The 17,086-nt window shown below is 42.8% G+C and overlaps 1 protein-coding gene and 1 long non-coding RNA gene across 3 annotated transcripts; one reads left to right on the plus strand and one right to left on the minus strand.

Annotated features, from left to right (window-relative positions):
• Positions 1-4,376: 4,376 nt before the first annotated feature.
• On the minus strand, positions 4,377-9,667 carry LOC134477338 (uncharacterized). The gene is made up of 2 exons (XR_010049323.1): positions 9,487-9,667; positions 4,377-4,717 (listed from the first exon to the last, which is right to left on the minus strand). It is a non-coding gene; the product is annotated as an uncharacterized LOC134477338 (long non-coding RNA).
• Positions 9,668-9,991: 324 nt separating this feature from the next.
• S1pr1 (sphingosine-1-phosphate receptor 1) lies at positions 9,992-14,348 on the plus strand. Of its 2 annotated transcripts, none has more exons than XM_005007829.4 (2): positions 9,992-10,170; positions 11,692-14,348. In XM_005007829.4, the coding sequence occupies exon 2, from the start codon at positions 11,861-11,863 to the stop codon at positions 13,007-13,009; it is 1,149 nt and encodes a 382-aa protein (XP_005007886.1). In that variant the 5' UTR covers positions 9,992-10,170; positions 11,692-11,860; the 3' UTR covers positions 13,010-14,348. The 2 variants fall into 2 exon arrangements, with proteins under 2 accessions (XP_005007886.1, XP_063111070.1); XM_063255000.1 differs by lacking the exon at positions 9,992-10,170 and adding an exon at positions 10,194-11,503.
• The last annotated feature ends 2,738 nt before the right edge of the window (positions 14,349-17,086 follow it).

The following is a 17,086-nucleotide window of genomic DNA, read 5'->3' on the forward strand; positions in this document are numbered from 1 at the left end:
CCAGACAATAAACAGATAGGTAGGCACTGTAGAATAACAAATACTGAGTATTCCTCTCGCCTTACCTCTTCTCTAACTGCCTCCTTTGCTTTTCTTCTCCTTCCTTCCTACATTTCTTCATCCTGACAATAAAATACACATATACAGAGACAGATGCACATGAGACAAGGAGACACAAGGCCCTAGCCATGTGCACGCGAGTGTGGGCATGCGCACACACGCACACACACACACACACACACACACACACATACACATACACACACACACACAGATTTGTTTTCTCTCATCCATGTTTTTTTTTTTGATTGATCCTAAATACTTGGATTTTGCCAGCATGTTTGTTTACACAAATGCCATTTAACAGTTGTGCAGAGATGACTCGCAAAAGGAGAAAGTGGGATTACTGAATATCCCTGAGTCCTGGTAGAGCTGAAGGCCCCACCATGGAAGCCTTCCTGATAGAACAGAGACCCAGCAGGTCTCCAGTTGCAGGCCCTGCTGTTGAAACAACCTAAACTGGAATGGAGGAGGAAGAAGGAGAGGCTTAGGGGCCGAAAATTCCCTGAGGGAAGCAAGAGAAAGGGAAGAAATGAACTAGTGCTGGAGAGGCCCTGAGAGGCCCAGAGGCCCTGGAGACCTGCCTTAGGCCACCGGATGGGATGAGTCTCCTGCAGAGGCTCCAGGGTGTTTGCTTCTGCAACTCCCTCTCTGGGCCTGTTGACTCTCCAGAAAGACTAGAACCTTCTCAGACCTGCCCGTGCTATGCCATTGAGCCTGAAGTCAACCCTGGGAGACTATATTCAGTGCCACCCTCTCTGGCCATGCTGACCACCCAGAGCAATAATTCACAGCTAAAACAATCTATGTTAATCCTCAGTATTTAGTCCTTTCCATGTGGTACTTTATTGTGCATTGATATCTTTTTTTTGTACCAGGAATTGAACTCATGACCTTGCACTTGCCAGGCAGGTGGTGATGCCACTGAGCTAAACCTTAGCCCCGATTTATTGCTTTGTTATTTGTATTTTTATACAAATGTAAATTCCATGACACTAGGTACATGATTTATCAGTCGCAAGTCTGCCGCCCAGTTCCTAAAAGAATCCCTGTTGGTTCATAGCCAGTGTCCAATAAATAATAGTCAAATGAATAATAAATGCCCATTTTATAGCTATAATTCCAAAATTCCTTTACCTTACTTTCTCATTAGTACTTAATTGTTAGTGCTTTGGAACATTATGGCTTTCTGTGTGTTATGGTATATTTTTGCTCTGTGTGTGAGACTGTTCTTTAGAAGGTTATGTAGAAAAGAGACTCTGATGGCGATATGAACGGTTAGAGCAGAAACCAGAGGGGAGCCATTATAAAGACAGAGGACTTGCTGGTGGGAAATATAGGTCAGGATCTATCTGCCTGTCAAGCTCAAGGCCCTGGGTTAGATTCCTGGGACCAAAAAGAAAAAAAAAATGAAGCCTAATAAGGCTAGGATGAAAAGGAAATGAGTCTGGAACCTGGGCACAGTGGCACAGGCTGCAGTTCCAGCACTCTGGGGGCGGAGGCAGGAGGATCACAAGTTTGAGGCCAACCTGGACAATAGAACAAACTCTCTCTCTCTCTCTCTCTCTCTTTCCCTCTCTCTCTCTCTCTCTGTCTCTCTCTCTGTTCAAGGAGGAGAAGGAGGAAGAGAAAGAGGAAGGGAGTGTGGCAAAGAGAACTTGGTATAGTTGAGAGTTGGATTTTTTCCCCCACAGTGCTGAGGGTTGAACCCAGGCTACCATACATGCTAGGTAAATGTTCTACTATGGAGGTACATCCCCAACACCTTTAATTTTTTTTTTTAAATTTTGTGACAGGATCTTACTAAGTTGCTCAGCCTGGCCTTGAGATTATGATCTTTCTGCCTCAGCCTCCTAAATATCTGGGATTACAGATCTGTACCACCACTCCTAGCTGTTTTGGAGTATTTTGCTTTCAAGGTGCTTCCAGAATGCACAAATGGAGTTTCCAATAAGTATTTGGAAATTGATCTTGGAGCTCAGGAGATAGGCAGGACTAGAGATATATGGTTCAGAGTTTTCTGAATACATGTGATGGATAGAGTGTTGGGAAAAGACAGGAAAATCCGGAAATAAGAGGAAAGATCAAAGTTACAGTATTTGGAGAAGCAATGTGCCCAGTAGTAAAAGCTTTGAGACTTTAGGTACATTACTAAGGTTTTCAATGTCTTGGTTTTTACATATGCAAAATGGGTTGTTTAATAAAGCCTATCTTATGAGTTGTTTAGAGGATAAACTTACTACACACAAAGTGCTTATTTAGTATGGTGCCTGGCACATAACCCAGGTTATATCATTGTTTTCTATGGCTGCAGTTTGGTCAAAGATAACAGAGAAAAATAACCCAGTGAAGCTTACCGGGAAAGTGCTATCCAGGCCACAGGAGGAGACGGAGTCCAGAAACTGAACGGGTAGACTGATAATGAAAGTGTCACCTCGAGTTCTCGCACTGAGGAGCCGGGAGGTGTCTGGCTGTGCTACTCAGGCAGTCATTTGTGTCCTTAGAAAAAGGGCAAGGGTTTAAGAGAAAGTAGAAATGACCTCGGCTAAGAGATGGTGAGATGGCCACTTTCACTTCCTCTTTACTTCAGGGATGATATAAAATGAGTAATTTTTATTCATAAAGAAGAGGGAAAAACAAGAGAGGACAAAAAAATTTTGAAAGCTAAAAAGCTGATACTTGAGTGTTAATTTACTTAATCCAACTAAGAAACAGAGCTACGGCTACCGCAGAGGTGGCATGGAAACAAGTTGAACTGCTTGGCAGATACTCCAGAAAAACCCAGACACTGAGGTGTCAGTAACTCTGAAAGGAGGGCTGGGAAGTTAAGATGAAAAGAGAAAGTCTGAGTAAGGCCTAGTCATCCACACCTGTAAGCCTGTACTGGCAGCATTTGAGTGGCTGAGGCAGGAGGATCACTAGTTTGAGGCTAGCGTGTCTTTTTTTTTTTGTCTTTTTCTTCAGGGATCGAACTCACGACCACACACTTGCAAGGCATGTGCTTATGCTGCTGAGCTAAATCCCCAGCCCCTGAGGTCAGCGTGTCTTACACAGGAAACTCAAGGCCAGCCAGGACTACAGAGTGAAATCTTGTCTTAAAAACAAACAAACCCCAAACCAAAACAGCAATAACAAAAACTAAACAAAAGAACCCAAAACTACTGAGAAATCTGCTTAAGAAAAAGTAAGCGTCACCCTCATTCCCTCATTCTGTCCTACTGGCCCCTGTCCCAGGCCTGAGGAACCAGGTGAAAGTAGTCCCCTCTCACTGGACTGAAGAAGTCTGGGAGCAGAGTGAATGATTTTGCGGATACCATGATTAAAACAGAAGGCTTACGTGCAAGGGTACCTGGTGAGATAAAAAAACAAAACCATGATGAATGGCTGCCAAGTGCTGTCCAATGGGAAGCAGGATCTTCGATATGAGAAGCAGCACTTAAAACCCTAGCGACAGTATGTGCTACAAATTTCAATTTAGTTGATGCAATCAGTTCAGTGAGAGCTAACAATTAGTAGAAGATGTTTTGTTTTTGTTTTTATTTTTGAGGCAGCATTTCCCAATGTAGCTCAAGTTGTCCTCAAACTCAAGAAGATTCTCCTGTTTCAATTTCCTGAATGCTGGGATATAAACATGCACCACTCATGCCTGGCTGAAGGTATGTTTTAAAGTGTGCCATAAATCATGAACACAAACAGTGCGTTGGTATTGTGGATCATGCTGCTTAAGATTCCAGTTCTAAGAAATGTCATCATGGGAGCTGAAACTTGGATCTGTTATTATGGTCTCAAGACCAAATATCAGAGTTCTTAGTGGAATCATTCTCTTGTCCTCTGTGTGAAAAAAGCATGTCAACCAAGATCCAACATCCAGGTGATGTCGATTGTATTTTCTGATTTTGATGGAATTGTGAGAGCTGAATTTGTACCCAGGAACATTATGATGAATTCTGAATATTAATAAGGCAGATGGAAACATTTAGCAAATGTCTAGAAAACAACTTGACAACGGGCCAGGTTTCATCACCCATCATGAAAAAGCTCAGTGTCACACATTACCCCTGGAATAGCAATTCTTGTCAAATACTGTGTGTCCTCAACCCCCTTATTCACTGCATCTTCCACCTGTGACTTCCGGCTCTTCCCCAAAGTCAAAATGACCAGGAAAGGTAAAAGTTTTAAATCAATTTGGGACATGAAGGCGGCCCCAACAGCTCATAAAGAAGACATCCAGAACTACTTCAAAAGGTGGCAAGAGTGACAGGATAAGCATATTTCAAGTGAGGGGGAATAATTTAAGGGAAATTGATTGCAATGTCTTTTACTGTAATATGTTTTTTATTTAAACATTGACTGTATGTTTTGATCACACATACACACAAAAACAAACAAAAAAATGAAACCCTTGCTGAACAGTGAATTATGTCTGTCCCACCCTTTGGGCTTTTCTCGGAATGCTGCAACCAGCGTTGCGTCTTCTGGAGAGGATAGGATGTTTTTCTCTGTGTAAATGAATATTCTGGAAGAAAAGACTTAAAGATACTGACAGGAGCCTCCCACTGGAATGCCTCAGTGAGAGCGTCTTACAGCATGTCCTCCAGTTGATAAACCCTGTTCAGACAACCGGATTTCCATGGTCTTCTCGGTGTGTGTCCAGCACCTTAAGAAGTGACAACCAAGAATCACTGGTGATGTCAGCTAAGCAGCTAACATGAAAGTTAGAGACTAGCAAACAAAATCAGCCTTGGAAGAAAGCAAGACAAGGTAGGATGAAGAAAAACTTAAAAAAATGGAACATTCAGAAAACAAAAATGAGTTTATGAACTATGTGTAGGTACTAGGGAAGCATTTGCTGAATGACCCATTAAGGCTGGCCAAATAAAGCCAAGGCCACCCTCCAGAACATGCACACACAGTTGGTGCTTGAATCGAGGATATTGCAAAGGCTTCTCTCCCATATCGGAGGGGACTTGAACAGCTGGGGCTGAAGTATCTGTGTCATCGTGACCATTCCTCCCTCTCTGCTTTGCTTCTACATCATGTCTACACCATTGCTATGGTTTAAATATATATGTTTTTTTTCCAAGTACTTATACTGAAATTAAATCCCAAAGTGGCTTTGTTTTGTTTTCCAGTGCTGGGCACGAACTCAGGGCTTTCATATTGGGCTACATCCTCAATCTATTTGTTGTTTATATTTTATTTGGAGAGAATGTCTTGCTAAGTTACTAAGTTGCCCAGGCTGGGCTTGAATTTGTAGTTTTCCTTTCTCAGCCTCCCAGTGTGCCAAGATTATAGGTGTAAACCACCAGATCTGGCTAAGGTGATGCTTTTAAGAGATGGAGCTGGTGAGGAGGAGGTACCAGAGCAGACAGTTAAAAAAGAGACAGAGAAATGGGTCCTGGGATCAATGTCCTTGTAAAAGCAGCATCAGTGAACCACCTGGCTCTGCAATCTCCTCTGCCATGTGAGGACGCCAGTGTTTGTCCCTTTCAGCAGAGGACAACACAGCTCCAAGGCACCAAGCTGAAATGCTGTCTTCTGGTGCCTCCATCTAGGGTGTCCTAGGCTTCAAAACTGTAAGTTATAAATTCCTGTTGTTTATAAATTACCCTGCTAAGGTATTTCGTTATAGAAAGCAAGGATCACAGACTCTTTTGGTCTCCTCGCAAAATCAGCATCATTTCATTCTGAAATCACTCATTACGGTCATAAAGGGTCACCATATCAAGCAGAGGCAATCTAATGGACGGGGAAGTGTAAGTTTAATTTTGGGAGTGTGAGCAGAAGGGATGCAAGAAATCATCCCATCATCCTAGCTCTTACCAACACTGGCTGCTGAAAGACAACAAGCCAGTTCTGAAGGAAACTATTTTCAGCCTGGAACTGGGTGCCAGCCAAACTAGGATTAAAGGGTAGAGACAAGATAAAGTCATTTGTACACACTCAACTTCTCAAGACATTTATTTTCTATATTCCTTGAACTGAGAAACTCCTGGGAAGTATATTCTAACAATGGGAAAGTATAAATAAAGAATGAAGGAGACTGGGTCTCTGGTGGTGCATGCTTGAATCCCAGAACTCTGGGATTAGGGATCCCAGAGGCAGGGATTGTAAATTCAAGCTCAGTTTGGGCAATTTAGTGACTTAGTGAGACTCTGTGTCAAAATAAATGAAAAATAGGCCAGGATGTAGTTCAGCATGAAGGCTGTACATTGGCTGCCCTTCTTCCAAAAAAGAATGAAAGAGATTCACAACTGAGAAATTTCTCGGACACTACAACAACAATGACAAGAAACAAAAAAACAAAGAAGGAAACAATTAAAATATAAAGAAATATAAAACATAAAAAGAAGAAGTGTTATGTACATGTACTCCTCCCCCTGATGAATATAATGATTATGTGCTGTGCACATGCACTAATAAAAATAAATATTAAAAAAATTAACCCAAGATCTTACCTGTGTTAGGTGAGTAAGCTCTGTAGGCTTCCCCTACATCCTCAACCCTTTTTATTTCAAGACAAGGTCTTGATAGGTTGCTCTGAGTCTTAGCAAGTTTGGAAGAAGCAGCATGACATAATGGGCAAGAATTTGCCTTTAATGTTTTTATTTCTGAACACAGGTGGGAAGGAGATAAGAGTGGATGAGATTGTCAGGAAGCTGGAACTCAGGGAGGTGGAAAGTTGAGATAGCCATGGTGTTTTCTCCGTGAGTAGGAGGCTGGTTATTTTCTTGTGAACACAAAGGAGTGAGGGAAGGGGTGGGTCTTTACCAGGACTGGCAGGAGGTGGAGAGGGTGTAGGAAATTATTTGCCAGGTTTAGTAAATGAAAATAGTTTACCCCGTTACATTTCAAATGCAGATTAACAATTTTTTATCTGCTTCCTCCAATTACTTGGTATTTTAACTGGCAACTCTTAAGGACAAATACTAAAACACGCATAGACATGCAAAACTAGCCAAGTGTGGTGGCTGATGCCTATAATCCCAGGATTCTGGGAGGCAGAGGCAGGAGAATCATAAACTGAGCGCAATCTGGGTAACAACCATACAGGGAGATGCTTTCTCAAAATAAAAAATAATTAAGTGTATAGCTCAGCACAAAGGACCTGAGTCCAATACCCAGTGCTGTGAAACAAAACAAAATAAAAGAAATGATGTAACCTTAATGTGATGAGAAGTAAGATAGGAACATCAGGCTGGGTTTCCAGGCAGTGGTTAAAAAAAATAGGCAAGCAGCCAGAAGATAACTTGAGGATGCACTTCTTAGAGGCTCTCTTGAAAGCAACGAGAAGAGGCATGTGGGGAATGGAACTGTCAGAAACAGCTCTACCTGCTCTCCACTTTTGCTTGAGTGGTCATCTACTATCTATATCTATATCTATATCTATATCTATATCTATATCTATATCTATATCTATATCTATATCATCTGCATCTATATCTATACACATGTGTATATATAATCCAGTATTTCATATATATATTTTTGTATACAAAAGATACACATTGCTAAATAATCATCTGCAAAATATTTGGTGTCTTTACAACGTAGGATGAGCACCGAACACTGGTGCTCACAGCAGAAGAGACTGATTTCCCTCGTAGTGCTCTGACATGTTTGAGGTTTATTTTGGTGGTTTGGTGTAGTAGTTACAAGTCTGAAGCCTCTCTATGGTCACATCCCACATTAACCAGCTTGCTTAATATGTCAAGAGATTCAGTTTCCTTGCTTGTAAAATTAGAATAATAGTACATAACTTGTAGGGCTGCAATGATAAGCCTTAAGTGAAGTGATCCCTGTAACACTTAGGATCAGCTATACAAATACTCAAAGTACAACTTTACATTAGATATCTAAGGCAAGCAGTGGGAAGCTTAATATTTTTTGCCAGTATACAGATGAATACACTATATATATACATGCAGAGTCAGGACATAAGTGGGTTTTAAAGGACATTCACTGGCATACTTTTGTATATATTTTGTAGAGGTGTACAGACAGAAATGAGTACCAGTTCAGAACTGGAAACCTAGACATTTATTTCTCTTCAGGAACACACATTTCAATTCCTTAACTGTTCATTGATGAGTGGCATTTGATCTAAGAGACAAGGCATCTGCGGGACTTAAATTTTGGAATTGAGGTCTGCTATTCACTGAGCGGTGGTGTTTCCCTCACCAATAAAAATGGCCAACAAAGCTTGCCTCTTTCACAGAGAGGGTGTGTTAAATTAGTCTATCACATACTTTATACAGTCCAGGTGCCTATTTCACTGCAATTCCTTTCCCTTTCAAACAAACAAACAAACAAACAAATAAACAAACAAACACACCTCATGGACTAGTGTGTGGGAGGAGGAGGTCACTAATTTTTCATTTTGGCTGTGCTAGATGGACACGGCATTACCTTTTCTTCCTTTCTACTCCCAAGGACAGGATTTCTATGTAGTTCAGATGTGCCTTGAGCTCATGATACTCCTGCCTCAGGCTCCCCAGGGGTGGGATTCATAGGCCTGTGCCACTGCACCCAGGTTCTATCTCCCCTTTCACTTGAAGTAACTCCTCCAACTCCATCAGTTCAGAGTCTGGAGGCCCGTTACTTATTCTGTATTGTATGTGTGTACTGTTGTATGCAAGCCCTACCATTTGCAGGTGTGTTAGGTGTAACGCTGTCGATGAATGCTTCACGGCAGCTATGAAATAACTGGCTCTTTTTTTTTTTTTTTTTTTTTTTTGCTAACTCATAAAATCTCCGAAACCAGGGGTCTGTTGTTTATTCATTCACTTGCCTTCTGAGTCATTCAGGTACAGGGTGTGTCTGCACAGTGGAGGAAGTTTTGAATTCACATCTGCCTGGATAGGAAGGTAGTGCGACCAGGACTGGGTGGAAACTTCATTTTAACTGTAGGGAGGCCAGGGCGGTAGTCCTGAGCCCGCCACATAAGCAAATCCAATGAGGTCGACTCTGGGATTCACATTCTTAAATAGTATCAAAACAAAAGTGAAGGGTAGGTGAGGTGCGAATATTGAGGTTTGGGGCCCTCTAAATTGCCGTTTAAGTAGAAGAGAAGGGCGCCCACTCTTAGCCTTTCAAGCTGCACTGGTCCACAAGGCTCTTGCACTTGTAAAATTCCTGCGCAGCCCAAGGTTTTCAGGCCGGAGCCCCCCTCAAGGGCCTCAGCTCTGGCCAGAAACTGGGTCACAGTAGCTGACGCTGTGCCCATTTGAATGCATGGAACCACTGCCCATTACCAGATCCTGCTCTGTCCTATTTCACCGCTAGCCAGAAAACGCCACTTTCTGCTCCTCTGCCTGCAAATTTCGGGACTTCGTCGGATTAACAGTGGAGAGGTGGAGGGGGGCTTGTGGGGTCCTATTTCTGCCCATTTTCCCTTTCCTGCCGCCGGCCTCCTCCATACCTCACCTCTTCCTCCTTGAGCGAGGTCGACTGGCCAGAGGCTCCCGCGTCCCGGGGGCGCAAGGCCATCAGCTCCGGAAGCTCGGATCCTCGAAGGACTGCAGAGTGGGGAACGGGGACATGCCACCCTAGACACCATATCTTTTGCTGGCCTTAAGACTTTTTGAGTAGTTTTTAGAAGCACCTCACCTCCCGTCTTAAGCAGGGCTCAGGGAACCCTGTCCAGCGCCAGAGGGTTGCTGAGAGCTGGTGAGAAACATGCTTCATGCATTAGAATTCAGGGGGGACCAGGCTCCGCCTTGGTGGGGGAGGGGTTCGCTTTCGCAAGTATATACATATGTATTTTTTTTCTGCCGCCCCACATCTTCCCTGGAGCGCGCGTCTAGATCGTGCCGATCTTGGGCCCCAGGGGCTAGCCGAGCGCGTGAAAGCTGGGAACGTTAACCCCTCCCAGTCCCTTCCCAAGGAGCCACCCTGCTTGCCGCGGCTCTCAGCGACTTTGCCTTGCAGACACGCGCGGGCAGCAGCGAGCTGGGCTGGCCATTGGAGTGCGCGGCAGTGGAGGGAGGGATCCCGGCTCGAGTAACTTTGCCAAAGCGCGACGCAGTCTGTTGGGGGCGGCAGCAAGATGAGGAGCGCGCGGCGCGGACCCGGAGCTCCCCGAGCGCAGCTTCGTCCAGCCTGAGCGAGGTAGGGGCGCTGGGGCTCGGGGTGGCGCTGGCCGGTAGCGCGGGAGGCCCCCCGCGGAGGGCCTCGGTGTCAGAAACAAATTTTTAAATTCGAAGAAGCAAAAACTTTGGAAACATCCATTTCAGGGGGCCTGAAAAATAGCAGACCTGGGCTACTAGGGAGCCCAACTCAATGGACTTGTTCTCGGGGCAGTCGTTATTTATGGGGCTGGACGGGCTCGTCCCCAGTGTAGAGCCCACTGGCTGGGAGACGGGGTGGAAGCTGCCTTTCGTCAGATGCTTAGTTTTGGAAATCCTATAGACAAAGAGCTTGGGGACTGGGGACGCGTTTAAACTCGCATCGCCTAAGGACTGTGTGTAGAATTAGGAAGGGAGAAATGCGGAGCTGCGGGAGCTGGCAGCCGCCGTCCGGGAGATTTGGTGGGAGTTCCCTGCCTCTCTGTTCGTCTCCCCCCACCCCCCACGGTTGCATTTCGTTGAAACATTTAAATAGCTTAAAAGTACACTTTTGCTGTCTAGTGCTGAGTTGTTCCTTTCCATTTTTTTTTTTTAAACTTCAGGGAGAAATGGCATCGCGTTAGAGGAATGCCAGTAAATAAAGCTGTCCAGGCAAGTTTAGCAATGCACCAGACATTGTGTGTGTTTCTGCAGAGTAGTTTTGCCCTTGAAGTTAGCATATATTGCTAGCATTTGTAATACAACTTTTCGTTTGTGTGTACATGTGCTGGCTAAAAAAAAAACCCCACACATTCCATTAACGTATGAAACTTCTGGGGTTTGCTACAGTCTCTATGAATGATTTTCACTGAATACCTTTAAATATAGCTGCAGTAAGCTTGCAGGAAAAAAAAAAAAAAAGAAGAAGAAAGAATAGGCAGTTTCTTCACGGAGGAGGCGAGGCGCTGAGCTTTCCTGTTTACCGCAAGGTTGGGGCGCGCCTGGGGGCCCACACCTCACTGCACCCTCGGACCTCCAGCACACCTGCTCCTAGAGAGTTATTAATAGAGCCCAGAAATTACGCTGTCAAATGATTTTCGTGCAAACCTATTTTCTTGCATGGCAATTAGGAGGTGGTGCTCTTTGAGCTTGGGAGTTGAGCTGGTAGACATGGAGATGTGCGTTCCTGCCCCCAGACTTTGCAGTTGGGTCATCTCAGAGTAGAGAACTCAGACTGGTGGTGAGCACAGCTGAGCTGGCGGCCACTTCAGAGAGTCTTGGAGAATTTGGAAGTCAGGGAGGAGGAGAGAGTGGGAGAGAGCTGAGGGAGGGAATGGAGCAAAGTAACTGTCACTATAGGGAAAGTTTTCCTCTCATCCCGATGGAATTTCATTTGGGTAAGTTTTATTTTTTTCCTCCCTCTTTGACTAGAAATAATTTGATTTTTAAAAAATTATTGTGCTCTCCCCAAGTCTCTTTAAAACATTATCTGCCACAGCAAAATTGGAGCAATGCCTTAGCTAGAATGAATTACGCCTAATGCTGTGCTTTTTTTTCTCTAACTCTCTTCTCTTTGTGACTTCAGGCTGCTGTTTCTGAGGCCCACTCCAGCCAAGGAAAAGCCACACAAAAAGCCTGAATCCCTCTCACTGAACCCTTTGCCCGTCGTGTGAAGGCAGGTTTGGAACTTGCCCTCTAGCGTTGGCCGGGAGAAGTGGCATCCTCCAGGTTCCTGGGGGACACAGCCCTGCACTATGGTGTCTGCCAGCAACGCGCAGGTCAAGGCTGTCCACAGTCCAGTCTCTGACTATGTCAACTATGATATCATTGTCCAGCATTACAACTACACAGGAAAGCTCAATGTCAGCCATGATAAAGAGAGTGATGTTAAGCTGACCACTGTGGTGTTCATTCTTATCTGCTGCTTCATCATCCTGGAGAACATCTTTGTCTTGCTGACCATTTGGAAAACCAAGAAGTTCCACCGACCTATGTACTATTTTATAGGCAACCTCGCCCTCTCAGACCTGTTGGCGGGCGTGGCCTATATAGCCAACCTGTTGTTGTCTGGAGCCACCACCTACAAGCTTACCCCGGCTCAGTGGTTTCTGCGAGAAGGAAGTATGTTTGTGGCTCTGTCTGCCTCCGTGTTCAGCCTCCTGGCCATTGCTATTGAGCGCTACATCACCATGCTGAAAATGAAACTCCACAATGGGAGCAATAGCTCTCGCTCCTTCCTGCTCATCAGTGCCTGTTGGGTCATCTCGCTTATCTTGGGTGGCCTGCCCATCATGGGCTGGAACTGCATCGGCTCTCTGTCCAGCTGTTCCACAGTGCTGCCGCTCTATCATAAGCACTATATTCTCTTCTGCACCACGGTCTTCACTCTTCTTTTGCTTTCCATCGTCATCCTATACTGCAGGATCTACTCCTTGGTCAGGACTCGAAGCCGCAGGCTTACCTTCCGCAAGAACATTTCTAAGACCAGCCGCAGCTCTGAGAAGTCACTGGCATTGTTGAAGACCGTGATCATCGTCCTGAGTGTCTTCATCGCATGCTGGGCACCCCTTTTCATCCTTCTCTTGCTGGATGTGGGATGTAAGGTAAAGACTTGTGACATCCTCTACAAAGCCGAGTACTTCCTGGTGTTGGCTGTGCTCAACTCTGGCACCAACCCTATCATTTACACTTTGACCAACAAGGAGATGCGTCGGGCCTTCATCCGGATCATGTCCTGCTGTAAATGTTCCAGTGGGGACTCCACTGGCAAAATCAAGCGGCCCATCATCGCAGGTATGGAATTCAGCCGCAGTAAATCAGACAACTCCTCCCACCCCCAGAAGGATGATGGGGAGAGCCCAGAGACCATTATGTCTTCTGGAAATGTCAACTCTTCTTCCTAAAGCTGGAAGCTGCCATCTTCGGGAAGTGCTCTTACATGGCCACCCACTGCTCCCTGAATTTGAAACAAGTCTTTGGGCCTCAAGAGGGGTCAGCAAGGAGCTGCAGGGTCCATAGAGAGGGAGGAAGGAGGGGGAGAACTCAGAGCCTGGTGGTGCCCCAGTTGGTGGGTAGAGTTAGTTCCTGTGAACAATGCACTGGGAAGGGTGGAGATCAGGTTCCCGCCTGAGCCTATTTCCTCTCCCTTTGGAGCTTTGATTTTGCACTGAGCCAAAGGTCTAGCATTGTCAAGCTCCCCAAGGGTTCGCTTGGCCCCTCCTCCAAGAATAAGATCCCCAGGAGAAAGGCTCTGTGTGTGGAGCTTGGAGGAGATGTTTTCGTTCACTTCAGTTTCAAACACAAGTGTGTGCACTTCTGCTTGCCAAGGGATATTCTGCCTCTCCCACCCTCCCTTCCCCTTCACCCCATCTCAAGATTCTTTTACTTTATGGTATAACTACCTGATGTTCATCAGAGCAGTGATTGTGGCTTGCTGTTCTTGGTCATCTGTAGCAGGCAGGTTATGTTGAGTAAATAGGCTGTGAAGATTTGGAGATGGTTTGGAGAGGGAAAGCAATTTAATTTGCTGAGGCCAAAGTTTCCACTTAAACTGGATTAGTTGCTTTTGGAATTTGCTTGAAGTCACATCGTAACAATGAAATGTGTTACAGTGTCATAGCAATTGTGGCTGTAATCAGCATAAGGAAGTCCATTTTATCTAAATGGTATCAACCAGGACCTTTAGTGTCATAGGAGCAACAAACAAAGAAGGGGAAAACTGACTGGGAGTAAACGTTTGTAAAACACAAGAGATTTCTTCATGACTGTCTAACAAATACAACATCTGCCTTTGGCACTTTTGCTGATGTTTATTTCCAAGAGTGTAATTCATTTCAACCAACAAGATGGTTATATTTGGTTGTGTTAAAAGTATTTTCTATGATTTTTGAATGTATTTGTTTCTGCAAAGGTCTATTATTGAATTTTTTCTAACGGTTAACACCACTGAATGTGTTTTTCTTAAGAAAGGTCTCTTGGCCCTTAAAAGCATTACTTTAACTTATAGGGAACAATGGAATTTTTTTCAGTACAACTGTTCATTAGAGAGTAATTGAAGGTGTGTATAAGTGTTACAAAAAATAAAAATACATTACTGTCTTTTTAGCATGGTTTTCAGTGCAATTAAACCAAGAAATGTCTTTTTTAAAAAAATAGTATTTAATAGGTTTCTGACTTTTGTGGATTATTTTGCACATAGCTTTATCAACTTTTAAACATTAATAAACTGATTTTTTTAAAGAACCTTTTGTGAAGAGCATTTTTAAAAATCATGACTGAGATTTTCTCTGACTCTGTGATTCTTTAGGATGAAAATTAAGGACAAATTTATGTTATATTTAAAGGATTTCACCTTGATAAATTAGTGTGAAAAAAATTGTGGTTTGTGTAGAAACTGGTGTTTTTCAGGAAGAGAAACTTCAATAAATTAACCCTGAACAGTGAAAATGAATGAGATTTTAAAAAAACCACTAACCTCCTAAATACCACATTGGCAAGCAAATGTAATTTTTAAATTGCATTGAAGGCAAGCTAACGTAAGTATAATAATTCTGTTTTAAAACACATTTTTTTAAAAGGATTAACAGTGCAGTAGTAAGTCTCATTTAAAATGCGACACAGGGCTTACCCCTAACACACCAACAAAAGTGTTCATTCTCGGCCTCCCATGGGACTGTAGGTATGAGATAATATTAAATCATTTAAATTATTTAAGATACGGTTTTGTTTCCGCAATCTCTCTTCTAAATATAGGAATACATGATATACATGAAGTACTGAACTAAAATGCAAGCTGAGTAGAATAAAACCATTTATTTGAAAACTATTCATTGTATTGGAAAGCGTTAGCATTCTTGGCCATTAACTCCTCCAACTATAAAATGAAAACAAGGGTACTTTGTGAGCTTCACGGAATTATAACATCAGTTAACTCTTGTTTTGGTATTATTGTCATCTTTCTGGGGGATTAAATCAAAGTATTTTGATGGATTTTGTTCTCGAGCCTTATTGTTATTTTCAGGTTTTGTGAAAGTGTCATTGAATGTGCACAGGACACAGTTGGGACGTGGAGATAAACCTCACCTAACAGGGTAGATGTCATTTCTGGGTAAGGTTAACTGTGGGAAACAGAAATGTATTCACTAAGGAAACCTTAGGTCACAACCTCCAGTTTCCTGAAGGAAATGCCAAAAATGCTCCAAAGACAAAAGGCTGGAAACAAACTGGAATGTCTCTGTCCATCTGTCTGCTGAGGCGGAAGGAATGATTTCATGTTACACTCACTTCCTAGAACTTTCCTTACAGAGTGCAGTATAATGGAAAAGAGTCCATTTTGTTTCAGTGGATGATAAAATGGTTTGTACTCTTATCTTTATAAGCACAATGGTGACTCATGACATGGGGGAAGATGGGATAGGGGAACTGACTGTACTGAGGAGTGGGGGCCTTACGTCCCCACTTGAGAGCACGTTGTGTGGTGACTACCCGTGTTTGCTCTCTGGAAATTCCAGGCAGTGTGCGTCCAAGAGAGATGGACAATCACGAACTGTGATTCTCCCTGGCAGGCATGTGGCAAGAAGCAGAAACTAAAGGAAGGGATCCTTGGTTTCATCCTAGCATGATATCTGGTTTTAATTGAATGTATTCCATGAAGGATTGAGAAAAATCTCAGTGATTATATGCTTATATTAAAACATAAAATTTTGATTACAAAATGTAGTACTGTTTAAGTGACATGAAGGACATATGGCAATACTTGACGTTTGTATTAAAAGTTCAAGTGGCTCAAAATGCTTAGAACAGTTATGAAATGATGTCACATAATACTTTACCCCAGCATTAAGCTTGATTACAAGTTTTGAGAGCGGTCAAGTCCAAATTGTATAGAAAACAAACCATTTTTCTTGCTTTCTAGTTTCCTTGTAAGGAGAAAACTTTCAATAAAAGTTGATCTAGTAAATCAGAAGTTTCAGAAGTTTACAGTAGTAATTTTGAGTTCATGTCATTAGTTACTGGGTTATCCATAGTAATATTAGCACTTAAGTTATTTATAGCATCTGTAACTTTTTCTCCAATATAAAAATTCTAATATAAGGATCTTAATTTTCATTCTTTTCAAATTACAGTAGATTAATTCCTAGCATGTTTTAAAGTTATGTCCAATGCATATTCATGCGAGTCCAAACTATATTGCACTTTCGTATGCTTTGGAAATTCTTTTGCTTTCATATATTCATGTCTACATTATCTGTATCACTGAGCTCTATCACTTTTTCTAGCCAGTTACAAATGGAGTTCTATTTGAGAACTACTACTCTGACAGAATAACTCATGGGGTGCACTGGGGAAATTCTTTAGATAGGACTTGAAATTCAAATAATTCTCAGTGTTACTTGAATTCCATTTTCAAATGAGAAGCAGAGAATATTTACAGAGTGTCTCATTTGAAAATATTCTACACACAAAACTGTCAAAAACTTCTAAATAGTTACTGGCTCAAAAATTAGTGTCTTAAGAATTTCCATTCACCACAGTGTTTGTAATCAATGTTTGTAATCTCTGTATAATGTTTAGTTATTTTTTTTAAATAGCTCACTCCACGCTTCTCGTCTGGAATTCAGTTTCCTGTGGGCACCTAACTAATTGGATCAAACTAGATTTGAGTTCACTTATTTCCAGATTAGCTTTGTGTTTTCTCTAAAGAAGTTACAAGTGTCATGGGGGGCAGTAATTGCAATTAACTAAAGGAATCTTTGTAGGACCAATTAAGGCCAATTCTTTCCCTATGAACACTGTGAAATTTTGATGAGGAGTCATAATAGATTACATCATTTCCTCTCATCTTCCTTCCTATTTTTATGTATATTTTACGTGATTCAAAGAGACTTAAAGTACTCTTTTATGTCTGCTTTTGCCTTCACTGCCATACTAATGGAAGCTAGAGTCATCTTTTCAGAGTACTAGAAAGGTTTACTTGAATA

The sequence above is a fragment of the Cavia porcellus genome, unplaced genomic scaffold (assembly GCF_034190915.1).
Source record: "Cavia porcellus strain 051 isolate PalLab524CR breed Dunkin Hartley unplaced genomic scaffold, mCavPor4.1 scaffold_1, whole genome shotgun sequence".
NCBI lineage: Eukaryota > Metazoa > Chordata > Mammalia > Rodentia > Caviidae > Cavia > Cavia porcellus.